At 41.1% G+C, this 17,036-nt stretch overlaps 2 protein-coding genes across 19 annotated transcripts in view; both read right to left on the bottom strand.

Annotated features, from left to right (window-relative positions):
• Positions 1 to 654: 654 nt before the first annotated feature.
• LOC131457234 (zinc finger protein ZFP2-like) lies at positions 655 to 8,706 on the bottom strand. 3 transcript variants are annotated; one of them, XM_058626151.1, is made up of 8 exons: positions 8,508 to 8,706; positions 5,954 to 7,033; positions 4,838 to 5,040; positions 4,567 to 4,659; positions 3,862 to 3,957; positions 3,642 to 3,752; positions 2,793 to 2,916; positions 655 to 2,441 (listed from the first exon to the last, which is right to left on the bottom strand). In XM_058626151.1, the coding sequence occupies exons 2-8, from the start codon at positions 5,994 to 5,996 to the stop codon at positions 958 to 960; spliced, it is 2,154 nt and encodes a 717-aa protein (XP_058482134.1). In that variant the 5' UTR covers positions 5,997 to 7,033; positions 8,508 to 8,706; the 3' UTR covers positions 655 to 957. The 3 variants fall into 3 exon arrangements, with proteins under 3 accessions (XP_058482134.1, XP_058482135.1, XP_058482136.1); XM_058626152.1 differs by having other exon boundaries at positions 2,793 to 2,877; XM_058626153.1 differs by lacking the exon at positions 4,838 to 5,040.
• Positions 8,707 to 9,377: 671 nt separating this feature from the next.
• The window catches only part of nav3 (neuron navigator 3), a 253,383-nt gene continuing 245,724 nt past the window's right edge, over positions 9,378 to 17,036 (bottom strand). For all 16 annotated transcript variants that reach the window (XM_058626189.1, XM_058626188.1, XM_058626184.1 and 13 more), the window contains 6 exons: positions 16,865 to 17,019; positions 16,456 to 16,527; positions 15,764 to 15,960; positions 15,491 to 15,609; positions 14,602 to 14,805; positions 9,378 to 13,386 (listed from right to left, as the gene is read on the bottom strand). In XM_058626189.1, coding sequence (XP_058482172.1) covers positions 13,267 to 13,386; positions 14,602 to 14,805; positions 15,491 to 15,609; positions 15,764 to 15,960; positions 16,456 to 16,527; positions 16,865 to 17,019 — 867 coding nt within the window. In that variant the 3' untranslated portion in view covers positions 9,378 to 13,266. The remainder of the gene's footprint in view (positions 13,387 to 14,601; positions 14,806 to 15,490; positions 15,610 to 15,763; positions 15,961 to 16,455; positions 16,528 to 16,864; positions 17,020 to 17,036) is intronic.

Here is a 17,036-nt window from a genome sequence, read left to right as displayed (position 1 = left end):
TTTTGAACGCCAAATCGTTAAATACGTTGTGTTAGAAATGATAATTAACGCAAATTCATACGAATGAGATTGGGATTAAAATTAAAATGTTGGGATTACTATACTAAAGACATGACATGAAACACAACAGCCCGGTAATCTGCCTATTGATGAGTTTTGCCCCTGGCTAAAAGTACAAATCATCCTCAGTGTGATAATTAAAGTTTAAAAAAAGGGGGGGGGGAGCGTGTTCTGTAGTCAAGACTACATCAAAGGGGTCACAGGAAACATCTAAATATTTGCCACTGCTTGAATTGATGTAAGCAATAAAGTAAGAACTTTTCAACACCAGGCACACAAGGTTCTCTAGAGACTGAAAAGAATATAAAGCAATAGCTGAAACCGTTTTTAACAGTTGTGGTGATGAACTGCCTTGGAGGAGACTTCGAAGAGTTGTGACTGAACCTTGAGCAAGGTTCACTTTACATACAGGAGTCTTTGTTCTGATGTCCTAAAAGGCCAGATGACCGAAGTATTGACCTAAACAGGAATAACATGCTTAACAATAGTCACAGTGTGAAGAGATAACGAAGTGGACGGTTGGCCTTCAAGTTTCTGGAAGACCACAATGAGTGAACCCAAGTGATGTTGAAAAGGACTGAAGTGGTGCTAAGATCAGGACATCAGCTCTGCTGGATCAGGAGCCGTTTATTTAAACAAGTTAATGATGTCCAATTACATAATTTTAGAAAAAAGTAAAAAAAAAGGACAAAGGGCATCACAAATTATTACATTTTAAATCTTCAATATTGTAACTGTTTTAAATCTGAGGTCAAAAGGAAAAGGCATCTACAGGCACAAGGCTACTGTTTTTATAATCAGACCTTTTGAGTGCTGGTAATGCACTTAATCTTTATTAGGGCGGTTTTCACTCTTGTCAATTTAAATTTAAATTACAAGAATCATGCTTCTGGCAGCTCAAATATTAAATGACTCCCCAGCTATGCCTTTGTTTATGTGTGTGCGCATGTGTCTCTTCAGCCTCGTAGATGTAGAGAAGGCTTTCTTACAGAAAAGACAGCTGTGTGGCTTCTCCCCAGTATGTGTCCTGATGTGCATGTTGAGGTCAGAGGAGCATCTGAACCTCCTCTCACAGTAGGAGCAGGGATAAGGCCTTTCTCCTGTGTGGATACGCTTGTGGAGGAGGAGCTCACCGGAAGTGAGAAAAGACTTTCCGCAGTGAGGGCATTGGTGGGGTCGCTCTCCTGTGTGAGTCAGGTTATGCCGGACGAGCGAGGTGGACTTGGCAAACGTCTTTCCACAGTGCGCGCATGCGAAGGGCCGCTCACCTGTGTGTGTATTGAGGTGTTCACTTTGAGCACGCTTAGTTTTAAAGCTCTTGGGGCACTGTGAGCAGCTGAATGGCCTGAAGTTGCTGTGGCTGCGCTGGTGTCGGCCCAGCTCTCCATGTGTGAGGAATGTCTTCTCACAGGTGCTGCAGATGTATGGCCTCTCACCTGTGTGGGTTCTCTCATGGCGTTTGAGGCTGGCCAATTGAGTGAAGCTCTTCTCACAGTAGGAGCACTGGAAAGGCCGCTGGCCGTTGTGGGTTAGCAGGTGCCTGTTGAGTATCTGGAGCTGTGTGAAGCTCTTCCCACACTCTGTGCACGGGTATGGACGGTCCCTGCTATGGATCTGCTGGTGCTTATTTAGAAGCCATACATGGGTGAAGCTTTTGCCACACTCACAGGCAAATGGTCGCTCACCTGTGTGCTTCATCTGGTGTCTCTTTAAATCTGAAGCTCTGCTGTAGATCTTCTCACACAGTGAGCATTTGTATTGTCTGCGTGCCACATGGCCCTGCCTGTGCCTCAGCCGCTCCAGGATGCTACTGAAGCTCTCCCCACATTTCTGACATTTGTACAGACCATCATCTTTCTCTAAAGTCTCATCTGCTACTACAACCTCTGTAGTTAAGTCTAGCGGAGGGTCGCATGTCTGGCCACACGTGGTTCGTTCAAAGTGCAGTTTGAGCAGACCCATCTGTGTGAAGCGTTTGCCACACTGGGAACAGAGGAAGGGCCGCTCTCCGGTGTGAATGCGCTGGTGTCGAGTCAGATCCCAAGAGTTCCTGAAGCCCTTCTTACACTCCTCGCAGGTGTAAGGCCGCTCACCTGTGTGCGTCCGCTGATGACGAGTCACATCTGAGGCACGGGTGAAAGTTTTGCCACATTCCTGACACATGTGGGGGTCAGGTCTAACGTGGATGGGGAAAGGCTTTGGGAACTCAGGGTACTGGAACCTCTTCTTTGGGGCCTCAGTTGTTTCTGCAGCCTCCTGGACTTTGCCAAAGTGCTCTGGGTGACTGTGCTCAATGTGCTGCAGCAGGTATGACTCCTGCATGTGGAAGAATGGACAATAGGAGCAGGCAAAGACCTGCATGGACATCTCCACAGATGTACCTATACAGAACAGAGAATATGCAGAATGTTTTACGTTCGCTGTGTTGCCGCATAAAACCTTGCAACTAGGAATGCAACTAACAATTATTTTCTTGATTAGCTCTTTAGTCAACAAAATGTGAGAAATGTTGATGCGCGTTTCCCAAACTTGAAATGATTATGTTCACAAATGTCTTGTTTTGTCTCCAGACTAAAATTATTAAAATGATTGTTTAGTTTTTTTGTTATCTGGAGCAAACAAACTAGAACATTTTCAAATTTAAGAAGCTGGAAAATCAGAGAACTTGTTTTAATGATTAAAAGTTGGCAAAAACTTTGGATCCCAGATCACACTGCCTCTGGTTTTCTTACCTTGAGTGCCAAGGTGTTCCAGGCATTTATGGTGTTTCAGTAAAGACCTCAGGTCATCAGGATTGGAAAGTGCCTGCAGGCAGTCCTTCAGTACAGAGGGTGCAGAGGTCAGCCATGAAACAGTCTATTTTGACAATAAAAACCATAATGAGACAGTGAACATGTGACTCAATGAAACTTGTTTCACATCTACAGTACTGTGCAAAGGTCTCAGGGTACCACCAGCTGTCTGTAATTCTGTGATCACTGGCATTTGGATTGGAAGGATGTGACTGAAAGTTGGTCTTATATACTATCAAGCTGTTAATGAGTTAAGTTGAACTCATACAACATGTGTATATAATGCTCAAGCATATCTTGAATCAACCTGGTGTAATAGACCTTTTTTTTATTTGTTAACATGATATAGTTGGGCAAACACATGTTTTACCACTAACATTAATTAAGGTTCCACCCAAGAGAATCCGAGTCAAGTTAAGTTAAGTGTAAGGATAGGTCACACTAAATATTGACACTTTATCCTGTAGAAGCCATTTTTTAAACTGCATAAATGTTTCTGGATGTGTTCCAATAAAGTGATTGAGAAATAATTATATTGTATGGTCATTATAGCATTGCTACAATAACATGATGACAAGATCACCACCATATTGCTTAGAACTCAAAATAATCACTAATGTTGTTGCCAGTACAACCTGACTATCTGACTGCTTGATGTTTAAGGTAGTATATATTCAATATTTTGAATATAAGGACAATGGCAGTGACCAGTCATCCATGTCAAACGCAATCCTCAGGAGTTAGTTATACTACGATAATGATAGCACCAGTTGTACTGTCATTTCCCACCTGGCCGAGGTCAGGTACTGGCAGGAGTTTCTCCATTTTGGAAAGAAGCTCCCACACAAGCAGCTGCGTGTCTGTATCATAGTTGGAACCATAGTCTGTAGGGAAAACCTCCTGAGAAGAACAAAGGAAAAAGTGTTACTTTAAAATCCAGCTGTGCACACAAAGTATAATTACAGAAAACAATTAAGTGCACAAAAAAAAAAATCAGTGTGGGATTTGCCTGATAAAAGTGCTCCCTCTCTGCTGGGTCTTTGACGAGTGTTAGGATGAGCTCCATGAAAATTGCCTCCTCAGCATCCACCTCTGCATCTCCGCTCTGAGTATACAGTGACTGGTACTCAATCATCTCCAAACAACATAAGCATATTAATCTGGCTGATGGTTACAGGGGACAAGCCTTGACTGTGCTGTACATATGTTAAGACCCTGTCCAGACTTGGTATTAAAATCTGTCATGAATGATCAGATCACAAGTGGACAGTCCTAAGTACAGGTCTGAACACACCAAACTGCATCTTAAGATCTGCTCACAAAAACCACATTCAGATGTGGTTTGAGGCAATTGTGGTCTAAATCTTTAGCATGAATGACTCCTGAGGACACAGTAAAGAGCACCTCCACAGCTGATGTCCTCTGACCTGCTGCAGTTTCAGTGTTTTAACATTTCTCAGTGCCCAAATATTGATTGATTTATAGCCATCAGTGCACTACAACATTTACAGTAAATGTCCTTCTTTTAATAGTTCAAATCATCCATGTTACAGCAGCTGGAGAAGGGCTTTGATTCACTCAGCTCCCCCCCAACATGTTTTCTCTCTCTCACCTCACACATAAACACATAGAAAACAAACAAATCTGTGCAATCAGACTCGTTAAAAACATCATTTTGTGCAGTCATAGTTTGCATTATGCACTTGTGACTTACCCCTGTGTATCCTGGTGGGCGGATTCGTTCCAAATAAGGCTGTATACACAACATGTTGGCTGTTTTCTCATCCCTGCACAGCTCAAGAATAATCTGAGGAGAGAGACACAAAGATAAGCGGGACTTTTTCATCTGAAGCCCAGTAATTAAAGCCCCATTTCCGCTAAGTGGTCAAGTTTGGTTTAATAGCCCAGGGGTATCAGGGGTCCCCTCCTATAGAGTGGAGATATACACTAGACACACAGCAGTCTCTCCGTTGGTCAACTCTTACTCTGGCTCGCAGTCGGAGAAGTAGTTTGCCTCGTTGCTTTGGACTGAGCAGGTCTGGAACTGTGGCTGTTACCAGCGAAACAAACTCGTCCAGCTTTTCATAATCGAGAATGTCTCTCCGCTGAGCCACCTGCCACATGGCTGCAGACAGCAACCTCAGAGGAGGGATAAGCAACCTCAGTGATGACAACGGCAGGAACACATCTGTACAAACACAGGCGTGAGGTGAACAGGGTCATGACAAGCCTCTGTGAAGTGACAGGTCATATTTCTCCCCCCTTTTTTTTTATCCTCCACCAAGGCCACATTTGTCTGTGAACTCCAAAATGACAGGAAAGATTTTTGATGACATGTTCTGGGGATGCAGGCCATGGCCAGAGGAAGAAATGATGAAAAAGGATATATTCAGCTAAAAATGTCAGTTTTGCTTGGGGGAAAACATATAACAGTACCTCATATGTCTGCGTTACTGTGTAATTTAATCGAAATCCAAGGGACACTGTGGAAAACTGAAAACTACACTTTAGAGTGATTTCTCTAAGTCAATATAGGGTATGAACGAGAACATAACATTGATATTAAGCTGGTACTTCATTGCTGCTCACCGAGTAAACCTTATCCATCTCCTTTTGTCAACGTTATTTAAAATAATGAAGAGAATCAGTCAGGGTTGTTGCAGTGGTGCAGGCAGCCACCAACTTTCACAGAACGACAACGGCACTTAAAATCCTGTACTGTAGTGATTATAAACTCAGCTCTTCCATGTTTCTTTTTCTACACACACATACAGCCGTTCAACATTATATTCTGCATCAATTAATTTCTCTCACTCACCAGGAGCCATAAACATAAACAATAACTCATTTAGCTTAAGTTCGCAACTTGGCATAACGATGAGCATTGTAGCATAGACACTGGTTCAAAGACAAAGATAGTGATAAAACAACATAAAGTGTTTTATTTACTTAACACAATATTTAAAAACAGTGACTGTTGTTCAGGCTTTACGTTTCAATGTTTATATTGGTATACGTTAGCTACAATCACTGGTGTTGGCGGGGGAAAACATGCTAACCACACAACGTGAGAAAGCTAGTTAAGGTTAGCAGCGACAGACCTGTGTTTTCCAGCTGATACGAACTGACAGACGTGTCCATCATTGACACAACACACACAAACACGTTTACGAGAGTCTCCTCCAAACTAATGGTTACAAGTCATTTGTCAGCAGCGCTTGCCGAAGCGGAAACATGCCTACCTCTTTTCAAAATAAAAGTCTTCAAAATACCGAGCAAACCTGAAGGCAACGAAATGAAAAAGATAACTCTTTACCTGATCAAAATCGAAAAGCAAAGCTATACTTTATATTTTCTTTATATTATCGCTATATAAAGCAAATGTATTTCAGTAGCCGTCTACAGGATTTAGCTTGTGGCTACTGTGTGAGCGTCAACACAGTGATCACTGAATTATATTGTATTGAGTGTATCTGAATCAATCCTTTCATTTACTGCTCAGTTAAAGAGAAAGACACACCTGGTTGAAAACACAAACTCATTGCAGAAAGTGATCACTGTACTGTTGGTGAACGTATGTTCTGAACTGTGAGCAACTGTGAAGCCTTAAAGTGCTTAAGATGGAATAGTCACCATTCAGCAGGTAGAGAGAATCACTTTATTTCCAGTATGTGCAAACTGTCACTACATTGTTTTTTAATGTTTTCACAAAGCAAGTACAATGTGATCACTTATCCAATGCTTTGTATTATTTTTTTCAAAACGGCTCTTCTCTTTCCAGGAGTTAATTGTTGGTGCTGTGGTCTGACATATTTATAATGATAATACTTAAAATAGCATTTTAGTGATATTATAGATACATTTTTACAAGTCTTCATGGTGCAATTGCCACTCTTCAATATATAAATATTTCATTTTCCCCCCTCCTTCCCCATGGTAACAACATGATGCAGTCCAGGAAGAAGCAGCAGCAGCAGCTGGCACAGGGTCAGAAGGGGAAGGCATTTTGTGGTTCAAATCTCTGATATGAAAGCAGGATGCCATGGTTTCATGGTCCAAGGCGTGGAAGCTTGAGATGTTATGTCAGATAATGCAACGTTCAGTTCAGTCAAAGCTCGGTTTGCATTCCAGACTAAAGGGCGGGGCCAGCATGTCCTCAGGCTCCAAAATCCAGGAGACAACTTTAAAAAGAGGGACAAAAATAAAATGGTAAAATCCATGAAGCCTGATTAAAAACAAGTGGCAGACAGTTCCAAATATAGAAAAAGGTTACTGATTAAAATAAAGTTATGAAGTAGTGAATGACAGCAGTTTGAACTGAACAGGTTTAGTACATTCATGAGGGTAATTTAAGGTCAGCGTTAGTGAAAAATCGCAATCACAGGAAGTTTATCAGCTGACCATTAGATTGTTTGACTGACAGAAAAATGAGTCACATTTTATAATTTTTCTAGGCAAACAAGCACAATAAATGCTGGTGCCATTTCCTTATACTGTATGTATGAATTTGTTGGTTTATGTAGACAAGCCCAGTTTCCTGAGTTTCATATTTTATAGATTAATAATTATCAAAAATGATTAAAAATAAACTATTTTGCAACTCAGGTTAAACGTGCTACTTCTCTTGTAGCTTTATACATCCAGTAAAAAATATTGGTAAAATTGTTATTGGTTAAGATGTATGTGACTACAGGCCTGTATGTGCTGTTCAACTTAAATACAGCAAAGAAAATCAGGTTAGACGGATGAAATATACTGCTGAGTTCAATGGACAGTTATTAATTAATTATTTAAGATTAACCTATATATATATATATATATATATATATATATATACACATATATATATATATAAATAAATATAAATATATGTATAGATGTGTTTTTTAAACAGTAGTCCAGTGTTGATAATAAGCTTTCTGAGGCTATTCCATGATAAAAATCAATTTAATTATATTTTATGAAAAATGTATCCATTGCGTTCACAAATGTATCTTAACATGGCAGATCTTTAAATTCAAATTTGATCTCTGATTTGTGACTTTATTCAACCTATGAGCTTGGTCTGTTCTTAAACTTGTATTATTTAACCGAGTCTGGTCCTCGACTTCTGTTTAGTTGTTATATGCCAATTTATTACCTGTGGCAAGGAGATTTTTTGTTTTCAGTCTCATCTGTCTGTCTGTGAGCAGAAACTCAAAAATAAAGGAGAATTCTGAGAATGTAGGTTAAGACCAAAAAAGAAATTGTTTGGTTTAGGTGATGATCCAGGTATGGATCCAGATTAAATTAAAAATGTTAATGTTATGAGGTAAGGCAGTGTATTGACATTGTAGATATCTTTTTACTTGTATGTAGTACTATGATACTACATATACTATATATATATATACACACACACTATATAATATATATATATATATATATATATATATATATATATATATATATATATATACATACAATACAAACAGACAAGCTTCGACGAATGTGTTGCGAATTGGGACAAACTTCCGGGCTTTGGGAAGTTTAAGTTAAATTTAAAAAAACAGCGTTGAAGAAATGATATTCATTGTGTCGTTGTGTCAATAATGACTAGTAGTAAGTTCGTCCTGAAACTTCCGTAACCGCCCTCGGCTAACTAGTGCCACTCACCTTTTCACGGAACTATGAAATACATGACGAGGAAAAACACGATATCAAAGAGCACGAACAGCCAGAAGTCAAACCAGTAAGAGTGTTTCGGTAAAGACACCGCCGCGGATTTAGATTTAAACATTTTAACATCTTCCTCGGATTCTCTTTCAGGAGCTGCGCCGAGTCCCATGTTTGCTTCCGTTTGAGCTGCGAGCCACCCCGGAAACACGTGACCTCATTCTTGATGTTGTTTCCGGCAAAAGAGACACTGCATTGCTGCCCCCCAATGTTCGGAGTTTACATTACAGTTTGTTATAGCCTGTATTTCAAGTAACACTTTTCCTATTCGCTTAGTCATTTCTTCTTTAAAATCTCCCAGTATCGTTTTGAGACAGAATATTTGAACACCAACATTTTCCATCTTTATGAATAAAGCTCTAATTTCTGCAAAAAATGTACAATGCGCCAGTCCATGCCAGGTCACAGTGGCCATAGCAAGACAACAACTCCAAACACACAGCCATTGTAATTAAGAATTTTCCTCAGTGTAAAGATCAAGGAGACCTGGAAGTGAAGGTATGGCCCCCACACAGAGCCCTGATGTGAACATCATCGAGTTTGTCTGGGATCAAATGAAGAGACATTTGTGTATAAAAAGAGATGATTACACTCCACTGTCGCATTGTGTGTGAACATACTAGTGCCATGTTTTGGGACGATCTCAAAGCACTGGGAAACTATTACATGTTGACCCATGCAATAACTCACCACTCTTCTTTCTTTACTTTGGCAGTTTATGGCAACCCACCTCTGATGATCTCACCCCACCCCTGATATACAGATCCCACCGGTTCATCTCACATGGACACAAAAGACAGAAACTCAGCGTGTTGTTTGCTTGTGTGACACCAAATACCATTTATTAGGGCTTTACAAAGACTACAAAATCCTCCAGATGAGTTAAATCACTGTCTCTGTCTATTTACATGATATGTTACATACAAATGTACAAAATATAAAACATTTAAGGACAAATGTTTCACCCAGAAAAGAAGAAAACTTTCTCTCCAACCAGAGTAAATGCTATGGTTTTCAACTGAGATGTAACTGCAAAGGTGTAAGTGGGGAAAAAATTGTTACCGGTTAATCATTAGCACGACGGTGTACACTGTTAACGGCGTCCAAGCTCTGAACTAATGGCCTACAACAGGAGTGTAGAGTAGCTGAGAGGTTAAATGTGGGATAGCTAAGCTCAGGTTTGATACATAGGTGTAAGTCAAGTTAAGGAGCCACCTGTTACTATGGTAACTGCTCCCTTAGCATGCAACCACACACCCTTGCAGACACAAGGACGGTGAAGTTGGCAACATATATTGTACTGAAATGTGCGAACCATCAGAGGCCTGGCTGTCGAGACACGTGAAGCTAAACACAGGTAGGATTGTATAGGATTGGATTGTCCTGAGGTTGTGACAATGTGACTCGTCTCTGGTGGGCTTTGACTGACAAGTAGCACCGGTTGGTTGTTGGTAAGTGTATACAGTACGGTGTCAGGTCAGCTTCAGTGCCTCAAACAGCGAACAAGCCCAACGTGGCGGTAAGCTTGGGTTAAAATGTCCACAGAGAAGTGCTTTTAAGAAACAACAGGCATTCATATAGACAGAGAGGATCCAGAAGAGATTATGGCAGGATGCGGGAAAACTGGAAAAGTGCCTCTTTTTTTCTTTTCTTTTTTTTTGTTCTCAGTCTGTGATGTCAGTGAGTCAACAAACAGTTCACTAACTTTACACCGTTGGCCTCCTGCATAGGCGAAACATCCAATCACTACAAGACACATACCTGTTTCTGACAGCGTGTTGAGTTTTTGCCTTCCTTTTTTCCCCTCCCCTCTGTTTTCAAAGTACAATAATTTACTCAGCGGGATAAGCATATTGTAACATCAACAGAGCAGAATGCATCTTTGATTCACTGTGCAAGACTTAAGTATTTACAACCCACCCCCGACCTCAAAGTGTGCAAAACCAACCCACTCGTTAAACAAAGAGAGGACAATCAAAATTTAAAATGGCTTCCGTCCAATACGCATACATAAAGGTAAAGGTCTCTTCTCAATGCATCCCCTTTAAAAAGCTTTAAAACATGCTCATCAGGCTAGAAAACCCAAAACAGTTTGGTTGTGCTCCTGTCTGTTCAAGTGAGCCCAGCTCAACTGGGCGCAAAACAACAACTAAAAAAATACCCCGTCCCTTTTAAATGTTTTTACAATATTGGTCAGTTTTTGAATTCAAATGACAGCAATGACTCTTTTATACTTCAACTGTCGGGAACAAGAAGAAGCGGAGGGTGGGATGTGAGAGAGCGACCACAAACAAGAAGCTGTTTTTCAAGCTACAAGCAGCATCTTCATCATCATCATCATCATCATCATCCATCAGCCTCCCAAACGTTTGCACATTTAAGGCAGTGAGAAAGCACCAGCACCACTGTTCTCATATAGAGTTACTGAGCTGATCTCTTTAATTTGCATTTCAAAATACTAATGATAGTTATTTTTTTGGTACCTCATGGATCCCAGATGAACTGCAGACGCTGAACTGCAGACTCTCACATGAGTGCCAGAGATTTCCAAGCAAGACGCAGCCATTTTATATTGTCAGTTTTTATAATAATCAATATTTTTTTTTTTAAGTGATAAAACAGTGTCACAGCTCTGTCAGGTGACACCAGTTAATTATCCAGCCTACTGTTGTCCTGTTACTGTCTGAAATTCCCCCATTTTCTACTTAGATCACAACGAGATGAAACTATTTTCAAAGGACTATCTGCTAAGCCCCACCCCCTTTATACACTGTACACTATGCCAGTCAAGCTTTACATTTTCCAGCTCATTCGTTATAATAACAACTGTCTCCTAAAATTGGTCTTTGGCACTTTGACAGCGGCATACATTACGTAACACTTTTTGTTCTTCGAAAAGTCCATTTGCACCAATGGATTTATATATTCTAAAGCTTATTAGACATCAAAACAACAAAGTCTTACAGTTTGTATCTGGAGAGTGTTCATGGGTCACAACTAACGCTGCTAAATCTAGTCCTTGCATTATTTACTCTTGTCTTTTTGGATTAGGAAAGGCTTCAATCAACGCCAGCCTTTTTTTCTTTTTTTCAACACTGAGTATCTGAACGTAAGAGCTCAGGAGGAGAAATCCAAAGCTTGACGGACATGAGCGGACAGTCACTGATTAGGGGAGGAGCTTAGCAAATGATCAGCTGATGCTGTTGTGCGCTGTAACAACATGCTTCAGATGTAAATAAAGCGGAAAAAAGAACTAAATCTAAGTCCACAAATGGGCAGCTTTGCATTGTGGTGGGAAGTGTTTGGTTATGTGTGTGTGTGTGTGTGTGTGTACATTTGGCAGTAAATCAAAGGGAAACATTGGCACTTGTCCATATTTTGCTTCACAGTAACGATGTGGCCGATGACACGGACAATGAGCTGTCATTGTGCTTGTTGGCATGCAGGGCAGAGAGGAGCGACATGGCAGTGCCTGACACTGATGATGAGGTTCAGGGCAGGAGAGAAGCACCGTGAGGCTCAAGTCATGACTGAGCGTGTGTGTGTGTGTGTGTGTGTGTGTGTGTGTGTCCAGGTGTAGAGGCTGTGCCACCACTGACTGGCCCAAGTGAATGTTTAAAAAAGGTAATGACAATGTCAGTGACACAGAGGTAAACAACTAGATAGAAAGTGTCCTGTAGCCCTGAACCTGATTCTAAAAAGAAAGTAACTGTCAGCTGAGCTCAAACGACAAATCTAAACTGACATTACTGAAACTCAGAATCAATTTGATGAATCTGTAACGACTCCAATTTGTATGTGAAGGATCAACATTCAGCGTTAGAGCTACGAGCCTCAAGTGAAGCCACCAGAGGGCATCACCTCCCCTAAAACCAAGCCGCAGTGTTGTCCTCCTCCCTGCCTTTCTCAGATTGGACGTCACGTACCTCAGAGGTGGTGGAGATACCATGCCTTGCTCAAGGACACTTTGGCAGGCTGCACTGTTGGTCAAATGCAGGCTTGAACTGGTTAAAGCCACGGATTAAAAGAAAACTCCCGCTGCCGGTGTGTAAGTGCATTTATATGGGTGTGTGTTTGTGAGAAGCACCTCTGTAAACAAGGAAATACGTTTAAAAAAAAACCCCGAAACACAATAACCACCCGCCCCCGCTTGTAAACATCTGAAGATATAACTGGGTTTTAAAAAACGAAAATCCAGTTTTATCATGTCAACCTTTCGCGCTCTCTCTCTCATGTTTGTAACTCTCTGGAAATTGACGTCTCAAAAGGAAAGTGTGGCTCATCCTAGCTGAGCACAGACTGTGGTTTATGTCTTGAAAGTCAACTGAAGAGGAACATCCTGCCCACACACATATATGAAAAGTTGTATTGTTAAAATGTTATAGATCCAATAAAACTCACTCGCTAACTTAAATATTTCACGCCGGCAAAATAGAAGTGATCCAACTCATATGATTGTTTGTCATTGTAATCAAGTTGGAAACTGCTCTTTAAAACATATACTTTTGATTTAATATTGCACCATCATTATGTCAAAAATAGGAGTTTACTTTGAAATGGTGGATATACCATTTAGGATAATAAAACTTTTCATATATCATACGTCTATAGAGGTCAAGTCTTATAGTGATGGAGGTTTATGTGTTCCCTGGTTCAAGGAGTCCAAGGATCCGTTTGTCCTCAAACGCAGCGCTCGCTCTTATAGCGCCGACTCAAGGGAGGAGTCCAGCTGGTCGTCATGGTGACTGGTGCTGTCACTGTCGCAGCTCTGTGTGCTGGAGTAGTTCGCTGCCTCCTGCAGCCGTAGCAGCATATTCATCTGCAAACACAGCACAGCAAACAATGTGATAACAGACTGTGAGTGGGGGAAACTACAACATGTCAGACACTAAACACAAACACTGATTGGAATTAGTAAAAACTAAGCGAAGTCACATGCAGAGTATGTCATTTCTGCTGCTCGGTGACGCTCAGTAAAAACAAAAAGACATAGTCTGATGACAGCGGGGAAGCAGGGGAGCGGCGGGGGATCATGGGAAGACAGAAAGAGCTTTGGTGGCAGAATGTGTCCTGATCCATTAGTGACAAACACACACAACTAAAGTGCAATAAACTGGCTAATTAGTAGAACTGAATATTTTCTCGCTCACTTGGACATTTCATAATGTGTTTGCACCAGAGGTTGAACAGAAATACAGCTCTCTATGGATTTTAAGAGTGTGTGTCTTGTAGTTTTTTGGAGAAATATTTTAGCTGACGAGTGGCTGTAGCCAGTGGTTCAGCTTTCGTATTCTGTTTTGTCTTCACCATCTGCAGTCATGTTGTCTGTAAAAACAAAATCAACCACCAAGTCAAATGAACATCATCATTAACTTTTTTAAAATGTTGTTTTTTGGGATGAAAGCACTTTACAGAGCTCACAGTGAAGCGCCACAATAAAACTGCAGAAACCTCTCAGCCCTGGAAAAGAGCTCATTGTCTCAATAATGCATCTGGTGCATGGCTTCAAGTGTTCCGAAAACCAGTCTTGGCAACACCTGTGCTCATCGTACACACACACACACACACACACAAGTCCACTTGCTAAATCAAGGCAATTGTTTTTGGATGACTAGCCTTTAAGTCCTCTTAGGCTCTAATAACCCTGCAAATGGAAATTAATTCTCTCTTTCCACCCATTTGCCTTCTCCTCTCTCTCCCCTCCCCTCAATAGTGGATCCTACAAAGTGTGTGTGTGTGTGTTCTGTGCTTCTAGTTTTGCAAAAGCCAATGCAACACTTGTGAGATGTTTCTATGGAAACCAGCAATAAATGAGTAACCATGGATTTGCACTATGTACACATTTGCTCTATTGAAGGTAGACATTTGTCGTCATAACACCTCATGTTCCGCACTTTCTAATTTAATTGCTATTCCACATTATTTTTGTCATCTCTCTGTGAACTTAACTCTCCTTAACAGGCTCTTTAATGACACAGATAAGTGTGTGTGTGTGTGTGTGTGTGTGTGTGTGTGTGTCGTGTGTCCTCCTCACCAGTGGGTCTCCCTCAGTGTCACTCTGAGACACTTGCTTGGACGAGGCTCCCTCCTTGGAGGAGTTGTAGCTGTCGTATCCCACGTCCTCCGGCCTCAGCTGCAGCAGTGACTGGCCGTCCTGCTGCAGAGAGGCGGCGTTCCACGGATACGTGTCGTTCACCCACTTGGACGGATCCTCCCATGCTGCTCTTTTGCCGTACAGCTGCAAAGTGGTCAAAGGACGGGGGGAAAGAGGAATGAAGAATTACTCGATTATTAATCGCCAACTATTTTGATCATCGATGAAGCGGTTTGAAGCTTGAAGATTTCTCTGTGTTTCAGCTTCTTAAATGGTAACATTTTCTGATTTCTTTGCAAAGAAATCCTTAAAACCAGATCACTTTGGTATGAGGACAAAAACAAGACATTCGAGAACATCATCGTTTCCAGGTCTGACAAACACGGACGACATTTTTCAACATTTTCTGACATTTCATGGACCAAACGATGACTCGATTAATCGAGAAAACAATCGACTGTCGATAATCGATTATGAAAATAATCGTTAGCCGCAGCTGTAGTAATTACACATAAAGGTGTTTGCTAATGTTATATAGGGAGTCATATATGGACACATTATTTCAGTTTTTGCATCTTAGGTCAATAAAATGTTAATTAATATGACCAATAAAACAGGGACACACTTCCATGTCCCACCTTTGAAGCCTTTGTTACATGAGAAAAAGTAATTTTTCTTATTGATATTTTTGAAATGAAGTCTCTGAAGAAAGAACTGTGCATTTGTTGAAAACAAAGCAGCTTTATAACACAGCTTGTCTTGGATTTCAAATCCTATATTTCTTACAGATTCTGCAGCAGACTAAGCAGAAAGCTCATTTCTGACATACCTGGAGCCCTTCTCGCACGGCTTCCAGCAGATACGGCACCAGAGAGTAGTTCCACAGGTCCGTGAACCAAACACGAGAGCCTTCTACATCCATGGGACAGGACAGGAAGAGACGGGGGCCTGCGGGCACAACGAGTGTTTGTTGAATGGAAAATAGAAAGACCAAAGTCATTGATGATTGGAGCTGAAGTTATGATCATAATATTTAAAGATTGTATTCTGCATAAATAGATCAAATATGAGCCACACAGTGTGTCCGTATGCGTGAACTGACCTATGGTGACATCGGAGGAACTGTGTGCTTCCAGGAAGCCGTTGAGATGCTGCCAGATCTTCGGGATCCAGTCGATAATCTTTATCAAGTCATTGCTGCGCATGTTTTTCTTGATCTCAGTCTCCACCAGCTTCCTGCGCAGGAAACGGCCCAGGAATCCTTTGATTGGCTCAGTGTGGTTGGTGCACAGCACCCACCTGTGACAGAAGGGATCATCAGTGAGGAAACAAAGTGGGAGACTCATTTTGGATGTTTTTTTTTTAGTTTGATTTATTATGTATTTAAGTTTTTTTGCCTAATGACTTCACGTTTGCAAAATCATCAGCTCGTCAAACATAGCAACCACAAATAACTCGGCACCATATTCCCTTTAATTAAAAAGTCTAATTATCTGAGAGATGTAATTATATCACTCCCTGTGGAAAATGGCCTTTAGTTGACAATCTGAGAACTAACATGCTGCTCGGAAATTGAAATCAAACACACTGTGTGAGAGGCGAGATTTAATCAAATCGAGTAAACCCAACCGGTGTCATTTGTACACATCACACAGACCTACACAATATGTACAACAACACAATCAGTATTTTAACCCCCCCCCCACAAAAAATTAACCACTAATACCACAATGATCTGAACTCAAATAAAGATATTTCAGTGTGGGACAAAGCTTTGGTTAAGGTGTCACAAACCTGAAGTTGTGGTGTAACTCGAGGTTAGGAGACGAGGAAACTCCTTGATTCATGGTCCCAATAACATACGGACTATAGGAGACGAGGAACAAACAAAACACGCAATTAGTTATTAGTCAGACACTAAAGAGCTGCTGCATTACAGTTCAGACACCAGGGTGGCTTCTCTGTGAATCCCTGTCTGCTGTGAACCACTCATCAAAGTATGTTAGAATTAGTGACATCTATTGGTGACACTGCAATCCAACATTTATACACGTGCAAAAAAAACGTATAGTTAATATATTCAATTCCTGCCAATAAACCCTCCTAAATATTACAAAATGGAACTTTAATTATATTATTACACCCGCACCATTGCACCACAGCTCTGCCTAAATAAAGAAAGCCAGGGAGAGTTCTGCCTCACCATTTATGGTACTTGCAGTTGAGGAAACCGTTGAATATGTCACTGAGGGAGCCGATGTGGTGGAGGTTGTCCAGGACGACCACAGTGGGGAGCTCCATGTCCGTCTCCTCAGAGTTGCACTGCTCTGCCAGGTTGGACAGGTACTGACGCAAATCCTGGAGGGAGGAGGCAT

Source organism: Solea solea, chromosome 3, assembly GCF_958295425.1.
Source record: "Solea solea chromosome 3, fSolSol10.1, whole genome shotgun sequence".
Taxonomy (NCBI): Eukaryota; Metazoa; Chordata; class Actinopteri; order Pleuronectiformes; family Soleidae; genus Solea; species Solea solea.
The sequence above is the reverse complement of the archived record's forward strand: the minus strand, read 5'-3'. Positions and strand labels throughout refer to the sequence as shown.

Excerpts from the sequence above, each read along its gene's own strand:
- LOC131457234 (XM_058626151.1), bottom strand. The coding sequence starts at position 5,996 with ATGATGGACACGTCTGTCAGTTCGTATCAGCTGGAAAACACAG. Across the intron at positions 5,041-5,953 it reads GTATCAGCTGGAAAACACAG|ATGTGTTCCTGCCGTTGTCA; the intron begins GTCTGTCGCTGC and ends GTGTTTGTACAG. Across the intron at positions 3,958-4,566 it reads GCCCACCAGGATACACAGGG|AGCGGAGATGCAGAGGTGGA; the intron begins GTAAGTCACAAG and ends CTGTATACTCAG.